General features: G+C 41.1%; 1 protein-coding gene across 2 annotated transcripts in view; it reads left to right on the top strand.

The window, feature by feature from the left end:
• Nucleotides 1-20640, top strand: part of LOC122793959 (alpha-2-macroglobulin-like protein 1) — a 621161-nt gene that overhangs the window by 133740 nt on the left and 466781 nt on the right. For both annotated transcript variants that reach the window (XM_044062013.1, XM_044062014.1), the window contains 2 exons: nucleotides 14210-14319; nucleotides 17703-17864. In XM_044062013.1, coding sequence (XP_043917948.1) covers nucleotides 14210-14319; nucleotides 17703-17864 — 272 coding nt within the window. The remainder of the gene's footprint in view (nucleotides 1-14209; nucleotides 14320-17702; nucleotides 17865-20640) is intronic.

Here is a 20640-nt window from a genome sequence, read left to right as displayed (position 1 = left end):
ATTTTATATCCTGAAACTTAAACTTACCATGACACTGAAATCCTTTTCTGGATTTCAGATACAAGATATCTGCAAATAGAGTACTAACAGTTGTGCCATTTAGACAAGTGTCAAATTCAAGTAAATGTAAAATGGAGAGTACCCCTTTTGGTTCCTCTACTCAAACCTAGCTTGCCAGAGGTGCATATGCTTAAAGACCCTTTCCTATATCTATTGAGAAATACAAATGTTGCCATTGCCTTGTTCATAAAATCCCATCTAACTCTCAAATGCCTCCTGCATCAAGTTAATCCACCAACAATCTTGCACATTGCTTCTGTTTGAGTATGGGAGAGAAATACTTAACATGAGGATGCTCTAAACACTGATCTCATTCTTGGCAACATCTTAGCCATGCTCTTTAAAAGACAAATGCTTGTTAAAAATTGAAACTGGTCTATATGAAATTGGATTTTAAATTTTGTCCTCTAATGCAAACAAATGGGGCAATGGAAGCTGACACCACCAAAATTATAACCAAATATGTTCTCCATGCACCAATCTAATGTACATTTTAAGTGCTTAATTGAATACTGTGGGAAGGTTGACAATTTTTAACTTTCCTCAATGTATGCATTTGAATTGTAAGGGGTACAATTCAGTTTGAAGAACCTGTAATAAACCATTTGGGGAGAATGGGTGTTTGCCCTCTGGGTACTACAGCCCCCACAGTTTTCTTCAAAGATTCTGTTAAAGCCCCTTTTAAATAAACTTTTCACTCCACTTCCAAATTTCTATAGGAGTATTCTGTTTATGGAGACATCTCCAATACTGGCTTTTACAGGTATGAGAAATGCCCGACTCTTGCTAGTTAGCTACTTCCTGGCTGTAATGTCATACTGGATTACTTCTTGTGTACCTCAGTTTGTGTTGGCATACAAATTTTCATTGTAGCAAATTGTCTATTGCACCTTTACTAACCCATCAGTCAAGTTTGTATTACCATAGCTCACTTGATTTTCATGCCTCTAAGCTGGCTCCAAACATTCCCCAGAGGGGTTTTGCATAAGGGCAGTGATGCAGCATGGCAGATGTTTGTGCAGAACTGCACACATTGCTTTCTGCTTCATTCAATACCTTTCCTTACCCCACTTGCCAGAACTGCAATTGTCCATTCCCATCTACTATCTACTCTTTATGCCTCACCTCTCTTATCCAACTTAAAACAGATCTTAAGCTATCATTCTGCTATAACCACTTTGCCAGATTTGCTACTGGCGCAGCCAACCTGACACCACTGTCTCAACCTAAATCGCCTAGGATGGTGGCTTGAACTATCAAGCCTACAGCAGTTCAACCAGCTAATAGTGGCACAGTCCTTTACCAATCAGAAAATATACCTGCACTAAAAATATCAGCACCCAGCCACTGAGATCATCCACTAGACTTAGTTCAAACATACAAATCCAACTACTCAGCTGGGGACTCTGTTTGCAAACTCTTGGAAAAATATGGAACAGACTCCCAGCTGGCTTGACCCGAGAACCCTCTAACTTGATTCAAAAACAAACTCCAATACTTCAAAACTCATTGGTTATGTCCTTGCACTAACCTTGACTAGTGACCTCTCTTAGGTGCCTTACCTTCAACTACTAGCTTTTCTACTACTCCATTTCAGGAAGTGTCAATTGCATAACTGCTGTCTTAAACCTGAATGTAATGTCATGTATAACTTTGAAAATATGTTTTGTAAAGTGCTTTATAAATAAGTATATGTGCTAAACGCTGATATTGCTTATGACTGCTTGAAACTAGCATTTACTAAATGTTCAATGTGTATTACCTTTAAGCTGCTTTTCCCAGGCCTCCACTGAAAATGGACATGTATCCAGTCCGGACTATCCCAGTCAACAAATGTAAAATAAATATTTTGATCTGTTCTACAGCTTGCCTACCAATGTCTGCTGCCTGCCAATGTCTGCTGCTTAAATGTTTTTTCCTGTCTACATTCAACTGCCAATTGTTACACATCTACTTGTACCATGTTGCAGCCACCTGTGAGTGGCATTTCAGTCTGGATGTACCATGTTGCAGCCACCTGTGAGTGAATGGCATTTCAGTCTGGATGTACTATGTAATTTTGAAGTTTATTGCTTTTATCTTAGGTTATTGGATTAGTCTGACTAGGTGACTTTCATTACCAGTGGTGCCATTCTATGCAACTGGAATAACACTTCTCTTTGGCAGTGAGCTTTTTGTTTTCTTTCAGATTTTCCCAGTTAAGGGTCACCACAGCAGAACTCCAGTCTAATGATCGGCAGATTTTCATGAATGCAGAGGTGCCAGCACTACGTTTAACCTTCAGCAAATTTGGAACATTAGATCCCATCAATGTGGATATGTCCAGTGTAACTTCAGTTCTGAATTCAGTCAGGCAGTCTTTCAAAAATGGACTTAAAACACTCAGGACATGCAGGTTATTGGAGGATTTTCTTGACATTGCAAAATTCTTTAGAGCCCCTAGCTTGTTTAATGGTAACTTCTATTACTTGCTCTTGCTATATTGCACAGAAGTTCCCCCAATCTTGCCTAAAGTGAAAAGTAATTTTAAACTACAGTGAGGGAGTTCTGTGACAAATGCTAGTGAAATGTAAAAACTATGGCTACATTGTCATGAGAAACACCTGATTAAGCAGAAGTCAGCATTCAAATAGAACTAGCACAGCAGGCATATATAGTCTTGGGAATTTTGTGCTAGTAAACTGCTGTTACCAAAGACTGTTCTTATACATGCAACCACCTCTTTGGTGGTTATGAATGTAGCTTTTCAAGTTCCTACTTGTGTTGCTGGCCATGCAATCTGCAACCTCCTTGGCTAGGTTTTTCTTTGCACTTTGTCTTTGGTTTGTATGTTAGGATATTTTGCAGACACCTTAATGATTATGGACATCTGTTGGGTTATAGACCCTGTTTCTAAAGTATAGCCAAACATTCCACTTAATCTGCTTGTGATGTCTCATGCATGTCCAGAGCAAGTGGGTTTTGGATTTAGTGGCCTGAATATATCCACAAAAACTTGGTCATGAGACATAGCTGAAACACTTGTGTCCTTTGGGGTCATTTGCATATATCCCATGGGACTCTTACAGGAGGTTTATCCCAGTGAACTATAGCTTGGCTAATTTTTTTTCCTGTTTTACTAATTTGTGATCTCTCCTTTGGCTTTGGATCTAAGAACATGTCCTATCAAAACTCTCCAAGGCCAGAAACACTGCCTTTATGGGACCAGATAAACACCAGGGTGCTTACTAAATCTAAAACCAGACCAAGCAGAACTTGTCGCTCTTTACCACAGCCTGTGTGCTGGCTTTGTTCCAGTAAATTGGAGAACAGCAATAGTAATGCCCTCGCACAAAGGGGCTCCAACTGACCCTGGGAACTAGACCAGTAAGACTAACCAGCTTCTGCAAGGCCACAATTGTCATGGGCCTTATTGGCAATGACATGGGTGACCTTCAAATGTTACCAACCCAGCTTGGCTGTAAGAGTAGATCATGTTCCTGGTGGAATTCAAGAATATCAAAGCCCTGGATGAATACAATGGTACATTTTGCCTATCTTGATTTGGCCAAGGCTTTTGACAATACCCCACTCTGGTATCCTTTGGCAACTCTCTTAGCTTGGGCTTAACCCTCTAACTTGGACCCCACAAGGAATGGGTGCTGAGCATGCTCAGACGTGCAGCTCCTCAAGGCTTCTGTGAACACTGGCTCATTGTACATTACACAGTACTGTAGGTGTACTTGTGTTCCAGTAGTTAACTCATGCCAGAATAAATTATCAAATCATGTCAATCTGAATAACTGCTGGCCCTTACAAACTGGGACATTTGGAATCTCATAAGCAAAGGGAGAAATCCAGTTAGTGTACAATTTTATAGTCTTATACTCAGCTTTTCAGCAGTCCTGGGTTCTCCCTTTTCTATGAAGACACAAATCCATGGTCTGCAAAAACAGACTTTAATGCAGCAAAGCTTTCAGTAAACAACCTTCCTCAGTTACAAGAGTACACACCACATTACCTTTTGGCTCCTATATTCAAATATTATTGTAATGTGACCACAGCCAACAAATCACGCTATACCATAAATAAACTTTTCTAAAACATTCTTAAAGATGTACATTACAAATTTTGCTGTTGTATTTTAATAAGCACAGGTTTAATACTAACTACATTGTTTAGACGAAGTTCTAAATCTGCTTGGAACCTGATAATCCACTCATTTTTTTTTTAAATTATTAAAATCGCCACCTAGGTCCCTTTTGTACACAATTTAAAACTATGATCCACACCCTTATGCATGATGTGCTTTAAACAGTGCAGTCTATTTCTTCCTTGTGGCCTTTCCCATGTAAAATTAATCTCATTTTTTCACAGGTAGGAAGGTAGACCCCATTAACGCTTCAGGTAGCAACAGTTAAAATGAAACTGCTTATTGGACACTGGGTGGACAAATTTGTCACTTGTGCACAATGTCAGAGCACCTACAGCACATACACCTATACGTACCAGGTTTATTGCCCAACCTTTTATAGCCTTGATCTTTATAGCATAACCTCTTTCAACTCGAGATTTCTATATGAAATAAAGGGTCTAGCCTCTAGTACAATATAGTTCAGGTGCTACCATGAGTATAGGCCAATTCATGTGCAAAATTTATTTGCTCTGTCTTTAAACTAAGTAGTTGCATATCTAATCATTTTAATTTACATCAGTTGTGGCTACTTTTCCTTTTAAAAATCTGTTTCATAGCATCACTTCTACCTTGTTTCACATCATTCATTATTTTTAGTACCTCCATGCAGCTAGTGACTACTCACTCGCCTACCATCTCATTCATTTGCTCACTAAACTGTATATCTGTATTCAACCTAACTCTGCACATTTGTGCTTTAACTATTCCTTGAAAAATATGGGGGCATGTAAAATCTGCCTCTACATTTTTTGTGTATACTTTATCCATTTTTCTAAATGCACATATACATTATTTTACTGAGTGGTTCACTTTAAATTCAAGGATTTCAGTGTTTAAATGGTGTTTAAATAAGCAACATAGTCCAGAAAGTCCAACTGTGCCATTCCACACATACAAATCTTAAATACAGCTCCACTTTCTGACCTTAGATAAAACCATTTCTAATAAAGCACAAATATTTTGCACACTTGCTGTGTTCATTTCAACCTCACTAGTGAGAAATTCATGTACAGCCTCAACCCCAAATTAATTTGGTATTACTGTGAATATGTCCAATGTCACAAATATGTAATCAAACTGTTTTATCAGTTCTCCCAGTAAACCATCTCAACTTATTTAAATAGCTGTCCTTAATTACACTAGGACATAAACAGATGTATACTTGATATGCTCTGCAAATAAACTGATGCTGGCTTTGTGATCCAACCCTCACCAGAGACTATTGGTCTCGGTGGGGGCTCTGTCAATGATTTATGGATCTTTGGTATCCCATATATGTGGTGTCCTTGGACAAGGAATAGTCAAACTTGAATATATCAAGTGAAATATCACCATTCAATTGAATGTCGTATCACCATAATATCTGCATCAATGTTATCTTAAGTGTTTGTCTTCTAATAGTGATTTCAAAGAATTTAAATAGTGAGCATGACTCATAATTACTATGGCACACCTTTGTTTGCCTGTTTTTATAATTGTCATTACTTTCCAAATCCTTCAGGGCTTCATATTCATAAGTTATGCTTTTTAAGTTAGTCCTACACTTGCCTAATTTCACATTCACACATTAGTAATTCTGTAATTACTGCCCTTCATAATGGGTACAAAAGTACTACGTTTCAAATTTGTTTGAGAAGCATTTTTACACAGTAACTTGAGGTTTAAAGTCCTCAACTTTAAATTGGTTAAAGCACTTATTAGGTCTTCACAAGCACTGGGAATAAATCTTGGCCCTTTTCCCAACAGGGACAGATGTGATTCAGTCAATGCATAGTTTGAGAGATTTAAAATGCCTTCATTCAACTTTACTGACTCTGCAGTCTGTTGCTGTGCTGGGCTGTCCATGCCTTTTGGGGTCTCTTTGCTGTGAAAGGCCCCTAGACCCACTTCTGCAACACTTTTTCAGGTAAATTCAATTGAAACCTCATTTGGGACCCTGACTGAACCAAATTAAGTGGTCCCAACTGGTGTTTTTTCAATTACTGGTGCAGCTTCTGTTTGCTCTATCATGCTTGCTTCTGTCCCAAGATTCAAATCTGCTGTCATCACAGGGGGAGCGGTTATATGCTTGCCATTGTAATGTGAAGGTGCTGTGGAAAGTACCACCTTCTCCTTAATTATTCTGACACGTAGCATGAACTCGTCTAGTTGATCCATATGCCCTCTCTGAATGTTAGCTGGCTTAACTTCTCAGGTTTTGGCCATGAGAAAATATGACCTTTAGTCATTAACATCTCATGAGTTTATGCCTCTTGACTGTTTCCAAATGGTCATAGTTGTAGCCTGTCGAGCATTTTCTGATAACTTATTTTCTAGTATGATGGAGGTATGTACTCACCATAAAGTTCCATGCGAGTTAATCTCACCTTAATTCTTAACTGATGGGTTCAGAGCTGATCCATCAGCTCAGCTATGGCCGTATGCAAAGCTTGAGGTCTTCCAGTAGCTCGAGGCAAAGCTCCTATCCCATTATGTACTGTGAATTGCCTCAGATCTTGTTTACTGCGTGTACTATAACCATAAATGAGCTATCCTATGGAAAGCAAGAACTGAGCAACCAGGATGAGAACATCTAGGTTTACTATCAGCCAGGAGGGACGGATGCAAGAATGGAGAGATTAACTCAATGGAACATTATAGTGAGTACATAAAGTTCAATCTTGCCGTTCATTAATTGATGGGTTGCATCCCTAGCACCATCAATCTCTGGTGGCACACTGATGTAAATTATTCAGGACCATAGGCCCAAAAGAAGCCCTGTCCCTGGAGGCCTTAACTTTGTAATGAGTGATAAAGGTATAAGGTTTAGACAGTGGCTGCTGCGCAAATGATATCAAGGGGCAAGTTGGCTTGGAACAGAGTATGTAGAAACTGCTCTGAGTGAGCTTTATTCTTGTGTTGCAAAGGCATATTAGTAGCGGAGTAGAGTAGACAAAGGTGAAACTATCAACCATTTAGACAGTTTTTAGCCACTGGTCTACCTTTTCTGGATTCAGAGAATGAAACAAAGCTGGTCTGACTACCTGATCTTTTGTTATATCCAAATAAAATCTGAACTGTCTGAAGTTTGTGCAGCATATACTCCAACTTGGAATGATTAGGGAAGAAAACTAGTAACTCAATGACTTAGTTTCTGAACACTTTGGGCAAAAAAGAGGGATTTGTCCTAAGATAATGTCAGCAAGAAAGATCAAATAAGGAGGGCTGATGAAGCTTGAAGTTCTGACACTGCTGGTGGAAGTAATGGCAACCAGAAAAATGGTTTTCCACAATAAATATTTGAGGTCACAAGATGATGCTGGTTCAAAAGGGGGGGAAGGATTATACATGACTGCGTAAAATTTCCATTCCATGGAGAATGGGGAGTTTTCACAGGTGGTCTCCTATGAAATGTCCCCTTGAGAAAAGCCTTTGATAACTTGTATGACATTTAACCCATCAATCACAACAGGAAAGTTAGATATAGCAGCCAACTGGCCCTAAACTGTCATGGCTGCTACTCTTTTGTTAAAAATCATAGTGAAGAATTCTAGTATGGATGTCAAGGGGGCTTTGTAAGCAATGTTCTGCTTAGAGGCCCATATGGAAAATCTCCAACTTACCAAGATGTAATCTAGTGGATGTCTGAAGACAAAAGGATCTGTTTTGTCTCATTGGAGAAGTTATGAAGCCTGGCTATAAGGGGAACTGGAGCAGCCAAGCTGTCAGCTTCAGTGACTGCAGAGAAGGATGAAGGTCCCCTGACAGATGTGTCCAGTTCTGGAACTGGGTCCAGAATCCAGGGCTCCTCCAAGAGATGTCGAAGGAATGGGAACCAAATCTGCCGAGGACAATGAGGGGTTATAAGAATGATGGTCCTTCCCAGGGATTTTGCTTTCTGTAGTACTCTGGATACCATGGGATTGGTGGAAATGCATAGAGGAGTCCTGGGAGCCAGTTGTGTGCATCTCAGGGCTTCTCCCGGAGGGGGAATCTGGAAAAAGTAGCTTCTGCATGGTTTGTGGCTGGCAAAGGTCGCAGCAAGGCTGACCCCATTTGCAGAAAATCCTGTCAATCTTTCTTGAGGGACCACTCTGGCAGCAACAAGCTTGCCCTGATCAGTTTGTCTATCAAGCTGGATCTCCCTAGGATATGTATTTCCAACAAAGTTCTGGGAGGCAACTGCCCACTGCCAAACTGAGGGCTTCTCTGCAAAGGGGGTAAGACTTGGTTCCGCTCTGCTTGTTCAAGTACCAGACTACTGACGTCTGTCTGAATTGCAATCGTTCCTAGGGTAAGAGTGTCCTGCAAGTACTGCAATACCAAAGGTACTGCTCACATCTCCAGAACATTGATATGCAAAAGTGACTCTTGATCTGTCCATGTGCCTTGGGCAGTCTTCCTGAAAATGCCTCCTCTCCCCTATCAGAAGCATCTGTGGTCACAGTGGCTATTGGAGGGGGTAGAACAAAGGGGCATCCTATGGTGACATGAGACATCTACCACCACTGGAGATCTTTCTTGCAAGAGCTCATCAAAATAGTGTGATCCATGGGAAGTTCCTGGTAAGACCATTGAGTAAATGGCCATTGAACAATCTGCATATGCATTATTGCTAATGGTATGGCTAGGATTGCTGCAGCCATCAAACTCGATACTAACTTCTGAAGCTGGTGCTCTTTCGATACTAATGTGCTGACAAAGGGAGAATTTCGAATGGTCAGTGGTTGAAGTGTCTAGCTCTGCCCCGATAAACTATGCTGCGATGGCAAAAATGAAGACTTTTCTGAGTTGCTGAGTGACTACTCCCTTGCCTGAATCTGTTGATGCCTGGTGGTGGCAGTAAGGAGCCAATAATCTAGGTACAGAAACATCTGGAACCCTAGACACCTCAGGTCAGCAGTGACCACTGCCATGCATTTGGTGAATCCTCTGGGGGCTGTATTGACCAAAGGGCAGGGCTCAAGTGGCTCCCAGCCAGAAATGCAGATTATCTCTGGATGGCCTGGCCATTTTTGTGGTAGTACACATCCTTGATCTATCTAGCACATCCAGTTGCCCTTCCCTAAGAAGGGAAATAGTGTGAAGCATGACCATCCAGAACCTCTTTACATATTGGTGGAGTCTGAGGTCCCTTGGTTTCTTTGGAACCAAAAAGAATCCAGAGTAAGTTCTGAATCCTGTTCTGCTGTGACTGGATGATTTTTTTTTCTAGCAACTTGTGGACCTCTAGTTGCTTGTTCCCTGTAACTGGGTGGGATGTCTGAGATTCTTAAGGACAGGGCAGGTGTGGTGAATTGTATGAAGTACCCTCTGGAAATGCTTTGTACCCAGCTATTTTGTTTCTTGCCAGGCATCTGGATACAAAGAGCAGGACAGTCTGGCCTTTCAGGAGCGTTGGTAGGATTGAGCAGAGAAGTGATCAGTCTCACTGTTGCAGACCCCCTCTGCCATGGGGGTGTCTACCACTATTACCCCCTCCTCTGCCCCTGGAGGGTGTGGTTCACCATGTGTTCTGAAAGGCTTCTTGGGCTTTCTGGAACCACATATTTCCTCCCCTTTGGGTTTTGGGATAAGGCTGGGTAGGGGTGGAAAAACTGACTGGGGCTTTCTCTCCTGTTCATACCTGGTCCGTTTCCTTCACTTTAGGCCCCAAAAGGGCTGAGCTATCAAAAGGGGCGTTACAAAGGATGACTTGCACAGGCGCATCCAGGAGTTTCTTCCGAGCGATTCCTGTACTTGCTGCCCTACTCATTCCATCAGTTGCATAGGATGACACATTGAGTTGACAATTGAATTTAGGATAGCAAGCTGGGCAGCAACTTTCAGAGGCCCCTGCAGCTACCGTACCCTGAAGAGAATCTCCCAACTCCTTAAGGAGATCTTTGCAACCTAGTGAAATGGGTTTAGTTCAGTGAGCAGAGCAAAAGTCGCTGAACTAAACAAGCATTTCACCTATCTATCCATGATCCTAGATTCTCCATTAGGAGGATGAACAGATGGTAGTCTCAGATACCACCTTTTTGGTGGCCACCACCATGGCATCAACAGGGACTCCTCTGGATAAGGTGTCATCTGATGGAGCCAACATAAACCTGTTGGGCCTCCTAGGAACAGGCTCCATGGACACCACGCCCTCAGACCAGCTGCATGACCTCATTGAAGGGCGGAGACACTCAAGAAGTGGAGGGTTGAGACAAGCCTTCAGAAGAATGGACTCCTCCTCAGGGCTTTGGGACTGCCAATCACCACTCTGCCTAAGGATCTCTACTATCTCCGCAAAGGAGATATCCTCAGGGGGACCACAGGGACCCTTCTGACTCGTCCAAGTCAGTGTCAGATATTAGACTCCTGTGGGGAAGCAGGCTCTTGCACAATCTCTTCCTGGGAACATCCTCCATGGGGGCCTTTGGGGAGGTCTTGGAAGAGCAGGGGGTACCCTGTGGGGCTACCTGAGGCTCTGGGTCTCTATGCCTAACCTGGATGATGGAAGCAGACAAGGCACTTGGGGGATGAGGCAAGGCCTGAAGTAAAGTATGTCTTGGGGCAAAGCTCTCCTCATGGCCTTGAAGGCACCACACCTCTGATGGGAAGGAACAGACTGGTCCAAAGGAACTGCCAAACCCTCCCGCACCAACCCAGAGGTAGGAGCAGAGCTTATCAGAGCCAAAGCCATGAGAGGAAGAGTCACTCTGACTATTCTCTCTGGATCTGACTGGAGTGTCTGCTCCTAGAGTCCCCAGTCAGCACAGAGGATGTCAGAGTGGATGGAGCAGAGGACACTGGTGCAGGTCTCTGCTAAGAGATCCACAGTCAAGAGGTCTGTTTCATCTGGCTCTGAAGGTCTAGTATGGCTCTGAGTAGTCAAAGCAGCAGTAGTGGTCTTTGGCTCCAAAGCCACTTGGGTCAGAGCCAACAATTTAGCTAGGCCTGGTGCCTGTAAAGGCTCCTGCACCAATCGATCCATATCCAAATCCGACAGGCTGACTACCTAGAATGCACAGACTCTGCTGACTGAAGCAATGGAGATTGAGGCACTTTGGATACCAGCTCCAGGGCTGCAGGCTGGCTCTGTAAAGAAAAGACCAGGGTCGCAAAATACTTCAATTGTTTTGATTTCTTAGACTGCCTAGAGTCCTTAGACTCTACAGAAGATCTAGAGGACTTTGAAGACTTGCTGGTCACATCCTGGTCACTCAAGACCATGTTTATCAACTTCCTTTTCCTCTCTAGCAATTCTAAGAATGACCTGGCAGAAGACTCCTGTAAGTGGACAGCTCCTAAATGGATGTTACATGTCCATCTGTAACAGACCTCTTTTGGTTGCAGTCTGAACACTTTAAAACCTAGACTTTAGGTGCTTATCTTTATCTGCCATTATGCTGTTATAAAAATACTGTGTCACCACGTGGCACTACCCCCAAAGTCTAGAGCTTAAACTCGAGTGTTGCCATTGAAACAGTTTCTGTCCCAACCTTTCTTTCCAATACTCTAACAATAGCTTTTCAAAAGCAGCGTCACTACGAGGTGCTTCCTCCAGCAATGGAGGAGATGGTGTCAAATGCAGCAGTGGGTTAATTTCCAAAGTCAATTTCTTAACCAAACAATACACTACCTTCCATTTTCAAGGGCTGTTAGGCTCTTAACACCTGTGGCCAATACCCATGCAAATATAGTTCATCAATGGGAGAAAGTGTGTTCTTAATGAGAATGCATTGTCAAAGTTGAGCTGTGTAAGATTTGTAGATTGTTTTATTTTGTGTGGAATGGCATAATTGAAGTTGCTTGACTATGTTTATTTAAATAACACCACTGAATTCCTTGAATTTAAAATGAACCACTCTTGTAGTGAAAGTTTAGACAAGCATTTAAAAAAAAAAAATGGATAAAATAGAGAAGTATAAGAAAAATGTACACATGAATAGATATTGTACATAGGCAGTCTACATGCCCCCATATTTTTTCAAGGAATAGTTAAAGCACAAATGTGGAGTTAATAGGTTGAATACAGATATACGGTTTAGTGAGCAAATGAATGAGATGGTAGGCGAGTGAGTAGTCGCTATAGCCGCATGGAGGTACTAAAAATAGCAAATCGTGTGAAACAAGGTAGAAGTTATGCTATGAAACAGGGAAGTAGCCACAACTATTGTAAATGAAAATGATAAAATTAGATATGTAACAAATAGTGCTATACTAGATGCTAGACCCTTATTTCATATAGAAATCTTAGTTTAAAGAGCAGGTTATGCTACAAGTTTTTAAGGATATCACAAAAGTAAGGTTAGGCAGTAAACCTGGTTACGTATAGGTGTTATGTGCTGTAGTTGCTATGATGACATTAAGCATAATGGTGACAAATTTATCCACCCATTGTCCAATATGCAGTTTATTGCTACCTGCAATAGTGTTAATGTGGTCTACCTTGCTACCTGTGAAAAATGTGATTCATTTTACATAGGAAAGACCACAAAGAAATTTTAAAGAGCATATAATAATATTTCAGAAATGAGAATGCACGGTTTAAGCACATCATGCATAATGGTGTGGATCATCTCTTTAAATTCAGAGTAATGGTGTACAAAACGAACCTAGAGGTGGTGATTTTAATTTTTAGAGACTAAAGAATGAGTGGCTGGTCAGGTTCCACGCAGATTTAGAGCCTGGTCTAAATGTACTCTAAATCCTGTGCTTGTTAATACTACAATTTGTAATTTACACCTTTAAGGATGTTTTACAAAAGTTTTAATTGATGGTATAGTGCATTTTTTTTAAATGGCTGTGGTCATTTACCTTTTGGCTCCTATTTAAATGTGTACTGTTTTAGCATTGAGGAAGGTGGTTAAAGCTTTGCATTGGTCTGTTTTTTTCTGACTGGATTTGTCTTCATATAGTGACTTTTTGTTCCAGACTTCAGTGTACCAGCTGGTTTGCTTCAATTCACCCTTTAGGCAAGATTTTTCTTTCAGGACATGCCTCTTGGCTTGAAGGATTCCTGCTGTCAGACTGGAAAGGTTGAAAAGTGGGTGTTTTCCGAATAAAAATACTGTATTCTGTATAAAAATACTGTATTCTGTAAAGGTATGAACATATGCCGTTCATTGCATTAAAAAGTACTTATGGGCATTTGCTATTTTAATTGCAATTAAAATCTCGATTTTAGAGCTCAGCGTTTTGTAATGGAGACTGGCCTATTGGGCCTGATCAGCTAACCTTTTTTTGCAATTAGTTTTCTAACTTCACCTTGGGCAGAACAGTAACTGTCTAATGGCAATGCTATAATTGGGCATCCCGTGCAATTTTGGACTTCCTATTGGGACTTTGCAAGACGAATAGGGAATTTGGCAACTTCAAACTTGTAATCTGGAAAAAAGCTCCAGTTTGCACTCATTCTTGCTGTAAGTTTCATTTCTTGAATCTTTATAGTTGGTAACAGCAAGGATTTTCCCATGCATTTTGCCCATGTGAGGCTTCAGATCTGGCATCCACAATGTTGTACAGAGCCTGTAGATGAAGTACCTCTATCTTATGTCTGCTTGCGCTTAATTAGCCTATAGTGTTTGTATTGCTGAGTTTTTCAGAGGTGGCAGCTGGCTCAGATTAGCTCTAACGAAAAGAAATCCATCTCAAACAAGGCTTTAGAGGAACGTAGTGTTTCTGGGTTGGCAGCAGAAGTGTTGAACAATTAAGTAACCTATTTAAATATGGGCACTAGTAGGCAGTTTGAAGGACCAATGAGTTGTCATGGTGCCTCTACCTCATCACTTCAGCTTTATTCTCATTCTGCCACATTGACCTAGTATGCTGTGGGCAGACAATTACTGAAATCTACTTTCTGGATGCAGAGGACTTAAATGTTTTGAACAGATTACTATGTTAAACTAACACTTCAATGCAATTAAGTTTTTCTAAGCTCAACATTAATTCTGGCTTGTACAGACAATGAAGTTGCTAAACCAGTGTTGCTGCTTAAAATAACATTGTTTTCATTGGTAGGTGTTGTGATTAGTGCTTCTACAGTGGTGCCAGTGTCTGAAAATATTGTGACCATGGAGTTTCAAAATGTTGAGAGCTACTACCGGGCTGGCGTTCCTTACATAGGAAAGGTATGTCAAGCTACTTCATTAGAAGTAATGAGGGGGTTTGGGGAAGGGCGGGTACTCTTGGCTTTTTTGATGGAACTTGGTTATGTAAACTTATCATAGCAGTAGATGTTCACTGCTGCAATAGCTTTAGTATTATGAGCTGTATAACCTACAGAGACTACAACAGTAGATTGCTTGCAAAAATTGTATGCCCAAACTGACAGCTTGAACATATTTATATAAAATGGGGTGTTAAGTCCCACTGCTTTCATGCTAACAAACAGGGGAGGCTATAGCATAAAGTGGATGATACTAGAAAAGCAAAATACAATGTCCATACTCTGGCAAGAAAAAAGGGGTGGATTGAAGGAGCAGCTTTTGCAGTAATGATCGCTCAAATGTCTTGGTACAGTTGTGCAAGTTAACTTGCACTGTTGCAGTAACCTTAGCTATATGTGTAGAATATCTTGAGGACTGGGAGAAGATGGGGTAAGGGTCAGGAATCACCTGACAAATGAGCTTGGCTAAGTCTGCTCTAGCCTGGAAAATTTATTCTCAGTGTGAATAGAGGACTAAGCGGTTTCTGTTTACAAGCCACTAAAGTGAAAGCTGCCTAGAATGTGCTTTACCCTGTCTCGAATAGGCTTGTTTGTGAGGATACTAAACCTGTAGCAACCATTGGAAATGGTCTGCTTTCTGAAGTTTTTCCTTCAGAAATTCTGATCAGTTAGTCCTGTTAAGATGGTATGAGTTGTTTGGACACAGAGTATGAAGTTATTGTATCTTCTGGAAAGACTAATATGAATAGTTATTCTGAGACACCCATATGAAAAGTTGAGGTAAGGTTGACCCACTGTTAGAGCTTTTGACTCTCTATTCTTGCAGAAGTATGAGCAATCCACAACAGTTTTCCATACTGACTGCTGGTTCAAATGGAGCACCCAAAACAATATTAAGATCCCAGAAGAGTCCCCTTTTATGTAGAACTCCTTTAAAAAAAAAAAAAAAAAAAATCTTAATAGGAGTGCACTTGAAGGGGATTCTTGGGCAAACGTGCTGAAATGAACCTTTGAGTACAGAAGGTCGGAGGGTAACTTGCATTGTAGAACCAGATAAATAGGGTTTTGGTATAAATTTAGAAAGCTCTGCTTTCCAGTAGCAGATGTTTCTCTACCTACATGTCAGTGTGCCTAAAACGTATCCAGACCATTGGAGTTGTCAAGTTGGGGTTTATCAAACAACCCCTGTGTATAGAGTAGGTCCACTCTGAGGAAGGGAACTGTTGTCTGGGCCAGAGGGGGTCCCCACAGTGAAGAGTCCTTACATTTTGGTGACCTTGGACATTGATACAGAAAACATTCCTGTCCAAGGAAATGACCATGCATCTCTCCCCATGGCTTCTGCAAGGGGTTCTGGAGCACAATTTTGCTGGTGTTGAATGGAGACAAACTGAGGTTTTCAACAACTGAGTCAAATCCTGGAAGAACCCCCCCCCCCCCCCAATTAAATTAGGCACTCCAAATCGTGTACCACAGGAATTGCAGCTCTGCCCTATTCCTCTGCATCAGCTACTGGCAGGAATCCTCAGGAAAGAACTCCACTGCCATATGCCCCGAATGAGTCTCCCTCTGTTTAAGTGGATATCCAGGCTTAAAGTTTGCAATGTGGGAGAGGGGCTCAATTTGTAGTCCTTCAGAGATGGTCCAGATTTCTAAGAAGCTCTCTTGGAGATTCCTTAATGTTTTGAATGTGCTCAGCATAATTCTGATAGGTCTGCTCTTATTTTTTTTTGCTTTTTATAAAAGTCCTGAGGAAGAAGTTGCGCCCTGACTTCTCACATCAGTGTATCTGCTGAAGTTCTGAAAGCCTCCCTAAGAGGATTACATTTTAGCTTTTACCATGCAAAGCTTCTACAGTTACCTTGTTCAGACCAGCTGCTACTGTATCTGTTGCACTACAAGCAGCCTTCAAAGAAGTGTTCACGCTCTGAGCAATGAGTAGAAAATATCCTTTTATCACAGGGAAAATTAACTTTGTTATCAAATGAAGCCAGCAAACAAGTGAGCTTGATAGGAAAGCCTTCGACAAAATGCATTTTGCCAATCGGAGCTATGGATTAGTGTTTACCAAATGTCTTGGTGCAACTGGATTTGCTAAAACTACTGCAGGGCCTAATCTGGGATTAGAAAATGGTTCCTCCACATTGCAGGCCGTCAAGCATGCAAGTCTATAGAAATCCACCAGAGCTACTGGAGCATGACTGGGTTGAGAATTCCACTTTTAATTGCACTTTCAAAGGCACTGGTATTTCATGTTCCAACTGGTTCATTGTAGATATGGTCTCATGCAAATTAAGGTGATAGGAAGATTCACTAAATCGGTCTTTTGGGGAGATGCAAGTTTCCTCAGCTGTATGCCTGTTCATCGGAAATCTCGGCACTTTACTAGTAAAACCAGATGGGGGGGGGGGGGGTTGAGCAAAGCCCAATAAATTACCACGGCCTAAAGTGACAGGGAAAGATTCATGTTTAATGTTAAGAATTTCCATAGTAGCAAACTGTCAGGAAAATACCTCTGCATCTGGTTAGGAAAGAGCTTTCCATGCTCTTCTCTGGGGAAGGCAAAAGATAAGTGGTCTGAGGAGCCAGAAATGGTCTTGGCAGCTTTACTTTATATAAAAAAATACCCTGGAAGTTCCATGGTCAAACTGAAAGCCCCAGTGACACTAACAGCACATCCTTGCCCATAAACAGTAAAGTTTAACAATGAGTTTAATGCTGAAGTAGAACCAGTCTGAAAAGTTGCATACTAGTTCAAGAAATGTAAAATTCCTTGCTTTAAATTACTTTTAAAGAAAGTAATCTGGCACAGTTGTGGAATGTTTACAGAAAGTAATCTCGCACAGTTGTGGAATGTTTTTTCCTCAAAAGGGGTTTTGTTTGCCCAGTGATGGCAACACCCAAGTACAGTCTCCTTTTAGCCTAAGAGGAATGCTTTTTGGCAGGAAAGGTCTGAAGGGTTTGTCCAGACTGACTTTTCCAGGCTCTGCTCCCAGTCAGTGGACAGGGAATGAGGCTTCCTGCTTTGGAAGCTGGAGAGCTGTCCTATCCTAGGCAGGATACAACTCGTATAGCTAACGCTACTGCTGCAGTGATTAAAATGATGGTGCCTTTTGGATATTAAGTTCTAGTATGGTATAGATAGGATGGGACTATAGGTGGTGCTTCACTATCAGTAAGTGAATGGTGGCTAGATATCTCCCAAAAATACCAAACTAGATGCAAATTGCACCTACTGCCACAGGATCTTGACAAAGGGTTACCAATTAACAATGCTCCTCCATATTGATTGAATATTTTATTTAGTATTTTTGGTGGCATGTTAAAGTTTATTCTTTTAAACAGATTTTTCTGAGAAAAGCAGATGGAACACCTATGTCCAGTCAAATGGTATACCTTTTTGTCTACTCCAAAGAGGAAATGAAGGCTACTTTTACCACCGATTCAAATGGCACTGCATCATTCTCCCTTGACACAACAAACTGGACTGGAAGAGTTGAGCTGAAGGTAAGCATAACATTTATTCACTGCTCTTTCAATAGAGCAAGTTGGGTAAAAAATGGAGGTGAGAAAATGGAGGTGAGAAGTTGGCTTGAAATAGCTGTTTTGTAGGTACTGAAAGCTGTTGGATTTACAACTAAACTGGAGTGGAAACTTTAGTCTGAAGAGATTGAGACTAAGCTTGTCTAGTGAACAAAGAATCAATATCTTTGTTTAAATGCTACATGTCCTACATATTGCTAATGAGCAAATATTACCCTGATGTAAAACATTGGGTGATATTTGGTCCTGGCTTGTCTTCTGTTACCCCTTTTGGTTGGGGCAGTACTAGAACAGGAAACTGTTGTATTGGTGGCAAGTTCTTTACATTGCAAGTCTGGACATTCATGCTGTGTACATTAGTCCCTTACACTTGCCAGTTGGTGTATGCAGGAGCTCTGATTAGACAATTGGGGAAATGTCCTTGTGAAGTGGATTAAGTGAGCAAGGTGTAATGTTTAGGTGCTTAATTGCCTTGCATTATCCTGACAGATATTCATGGCATGTTATAGCATTGCTGGCACAGATCTTTAATCTTGATATTCTCTAGTCCCTTGAATCTGCTGGTGATGGTGTTTAACGTGGGGTTTTTGTGGCCTTTTAAAGCTTTCTGGACAATGAGGTTTGATCACCTAGCTTTCAGACAAATTGGCACACTATTGTGTATGTATTAAATAAAAGGTGGCTTGGCATTTCGTCTGCTTCTATTGGTATAGCTATGACAATGACTTTCTACCTTGGCTTACTATATCATTCTGGTTTGTGGTGATTGACTAGCCAGTCGGTTGAAACTGGCTACAGAATAGTTATAGGTTGAAATATTCCAACAGCTTTGCAAGCAAGTTCAGCACACAGCCTCTGACCACCGCAACCATTTTTATTAAAGGTAAAATATCACCAGGCAACCCTGCTGAGTACAATAAAAATACTTTATTCCAACTGAACAATAGGAAACTAGCATAAAACTGACAAACTTAAAACCATTAAAGGATAAGCACTTTCAGAGAACCCTTCATCAGATGCTTTAACTGTTTTTAATTTAAGTCCGTTTTGCATTGGCTTCTATTGCTTTTGTTGGACACTGCTTTTCCATGCCAGATCTTTGCTACTGGGAGTTTTTATTTTTAGACACTTAAAGGTGGTTGCTGTGGTCACTTTGAGACATTTAAGTGCTGACTCATGGAAGTGCCTTACTGTTTCGAGCTTTGCAAAGTGTCCCCCTTGATTTGGAGCTACAACTTGTGAGATTTTATCCACTTTCTTGACCGCTATTTCTACAACACTCATTTCAGTATCACCATGATGGTATATTTGAAAGTTATTGCCAGTGTAGGACTGCACACTAGTACACTGCAATGCATACCATAATTACACATGTATTCATCAATCGTGCCTGTGCCGTGTGGATTTAGAAATGTACAACTGCAACCTTTATGTGTGTGTGTCTTGTAACAATTTTCAGAAAAGTACCTTTATGTGCATTCTTCCTGTGCAAAGAATCTTACAGAAACATTATGCAGCTTGGGGCTGTTGAAATGTCAAGATTTTATTTACTGAATTGTTTTTAAGAATGGGTCAGTTGTAGGATGCATTTAATCTTGTTTTCTCCCTCGAAAGACTTAGTGTTGTGGCAAATTGGCTGCTGATGAGTTCTAAGCACTTGGAGGCAAGTGCATTTAAAGTTTTTTGATTGTATCTGCTTTTTTCTGAAAAAAAAATACTTGGTTTTCCTGCCTTTCTAAGCTAGTATAGTCCAGTTTTCAGGTTAGTGCTGAATTCAGGGCTGTTAAAATGTTTTTGCCCATACCTTGGATAGAAGGAAGTTTCTCTACTCTCCTGTGACAGAGGAGAGCTTTGAGCAGCATATATGTCCCTGGAAGAGTGGTTTCTGCCCAGAAATTGGTAGTTTATTGGCAATTTTGGGCTAATTTCTATCTTTCATTTCCCTGCTATAAAACCTGCATTTGCAGTTGTGTGCCGGGCAGTGCTTGTTAACTAGGGTACAAGTATTCCTGGCTCCACAAAGTCTACTCTTAATTTTTCCCTTGGAACTAGACAGACTCAACTTTAGCACTCAAACCATTCACTTCTTAGCCCGGCACTTGCTCTAAACTCATAAGCACTAATAAACCTTGGCACTAGACCCCCTATACTGTAGAGAAGGGCAAGGTTTTCTATTTGACCTTGCCAGCCAATCGGTGAAACGGTTCACTGTACCTATCCAGGCATATCCAAAGGGGAGTTTCAGGTGAATCTGGGCATTTTGAGGCAGTGTTGCAACTGCTTCATGTACAGACTACCCTCTTCCTACCACCAAACACTAATGCATGAGAGATGCAATTATACAGCCAAACTAGAGGCTAAGCTCTCAACCCAAGACTGGACCAGTGTGTCAAGAGGGGAACTATTGCATCACACCACCAGTCTCGCAGAGACCACCACCCCAGTATAAAAGGCTGTCTCCTGGTTCTGACCTACAGTGGTCTAAGCAATTAGCCTATTCTACTCCAGTTCTGCCAGACACTTTGCAGAACCCATATGAGCAGTCCTGTAGCACTTGGAGCTTTACCAAAGTTTGTTCTGTGCTACTGCAGTATATTGAAAAAGGAGTTCAAAGCTTACCAGCATCCATAAGTAGTATCTGGGTTTGAATCTGACATTTTCATTGGCTGTTAGGTTCTAGGCAAAGCTAATGAAAACCTGAGCCCTTCAGGCAAAAATGGAATGGTGGTTGCTTACTGTA

This window comes from Protopterus annectens, chromosome 2.part1 (assembly GCF_019279795.1).
Source record: "Protopterus annectens isolate FY-2018-M chromosome 2.part1, PAN1.0, whole genome shotgun sequence".
NCBI classification, from domain to species: domain Eukaryota; kingdom Metazoa; phylum Chordata; order Ceratodontiformes; family Protopteridae; genus Protopterus; species Protopterus annectens.
This window is presented reverse-complemented; position numbering and strand designations above follow the sequence as displayed.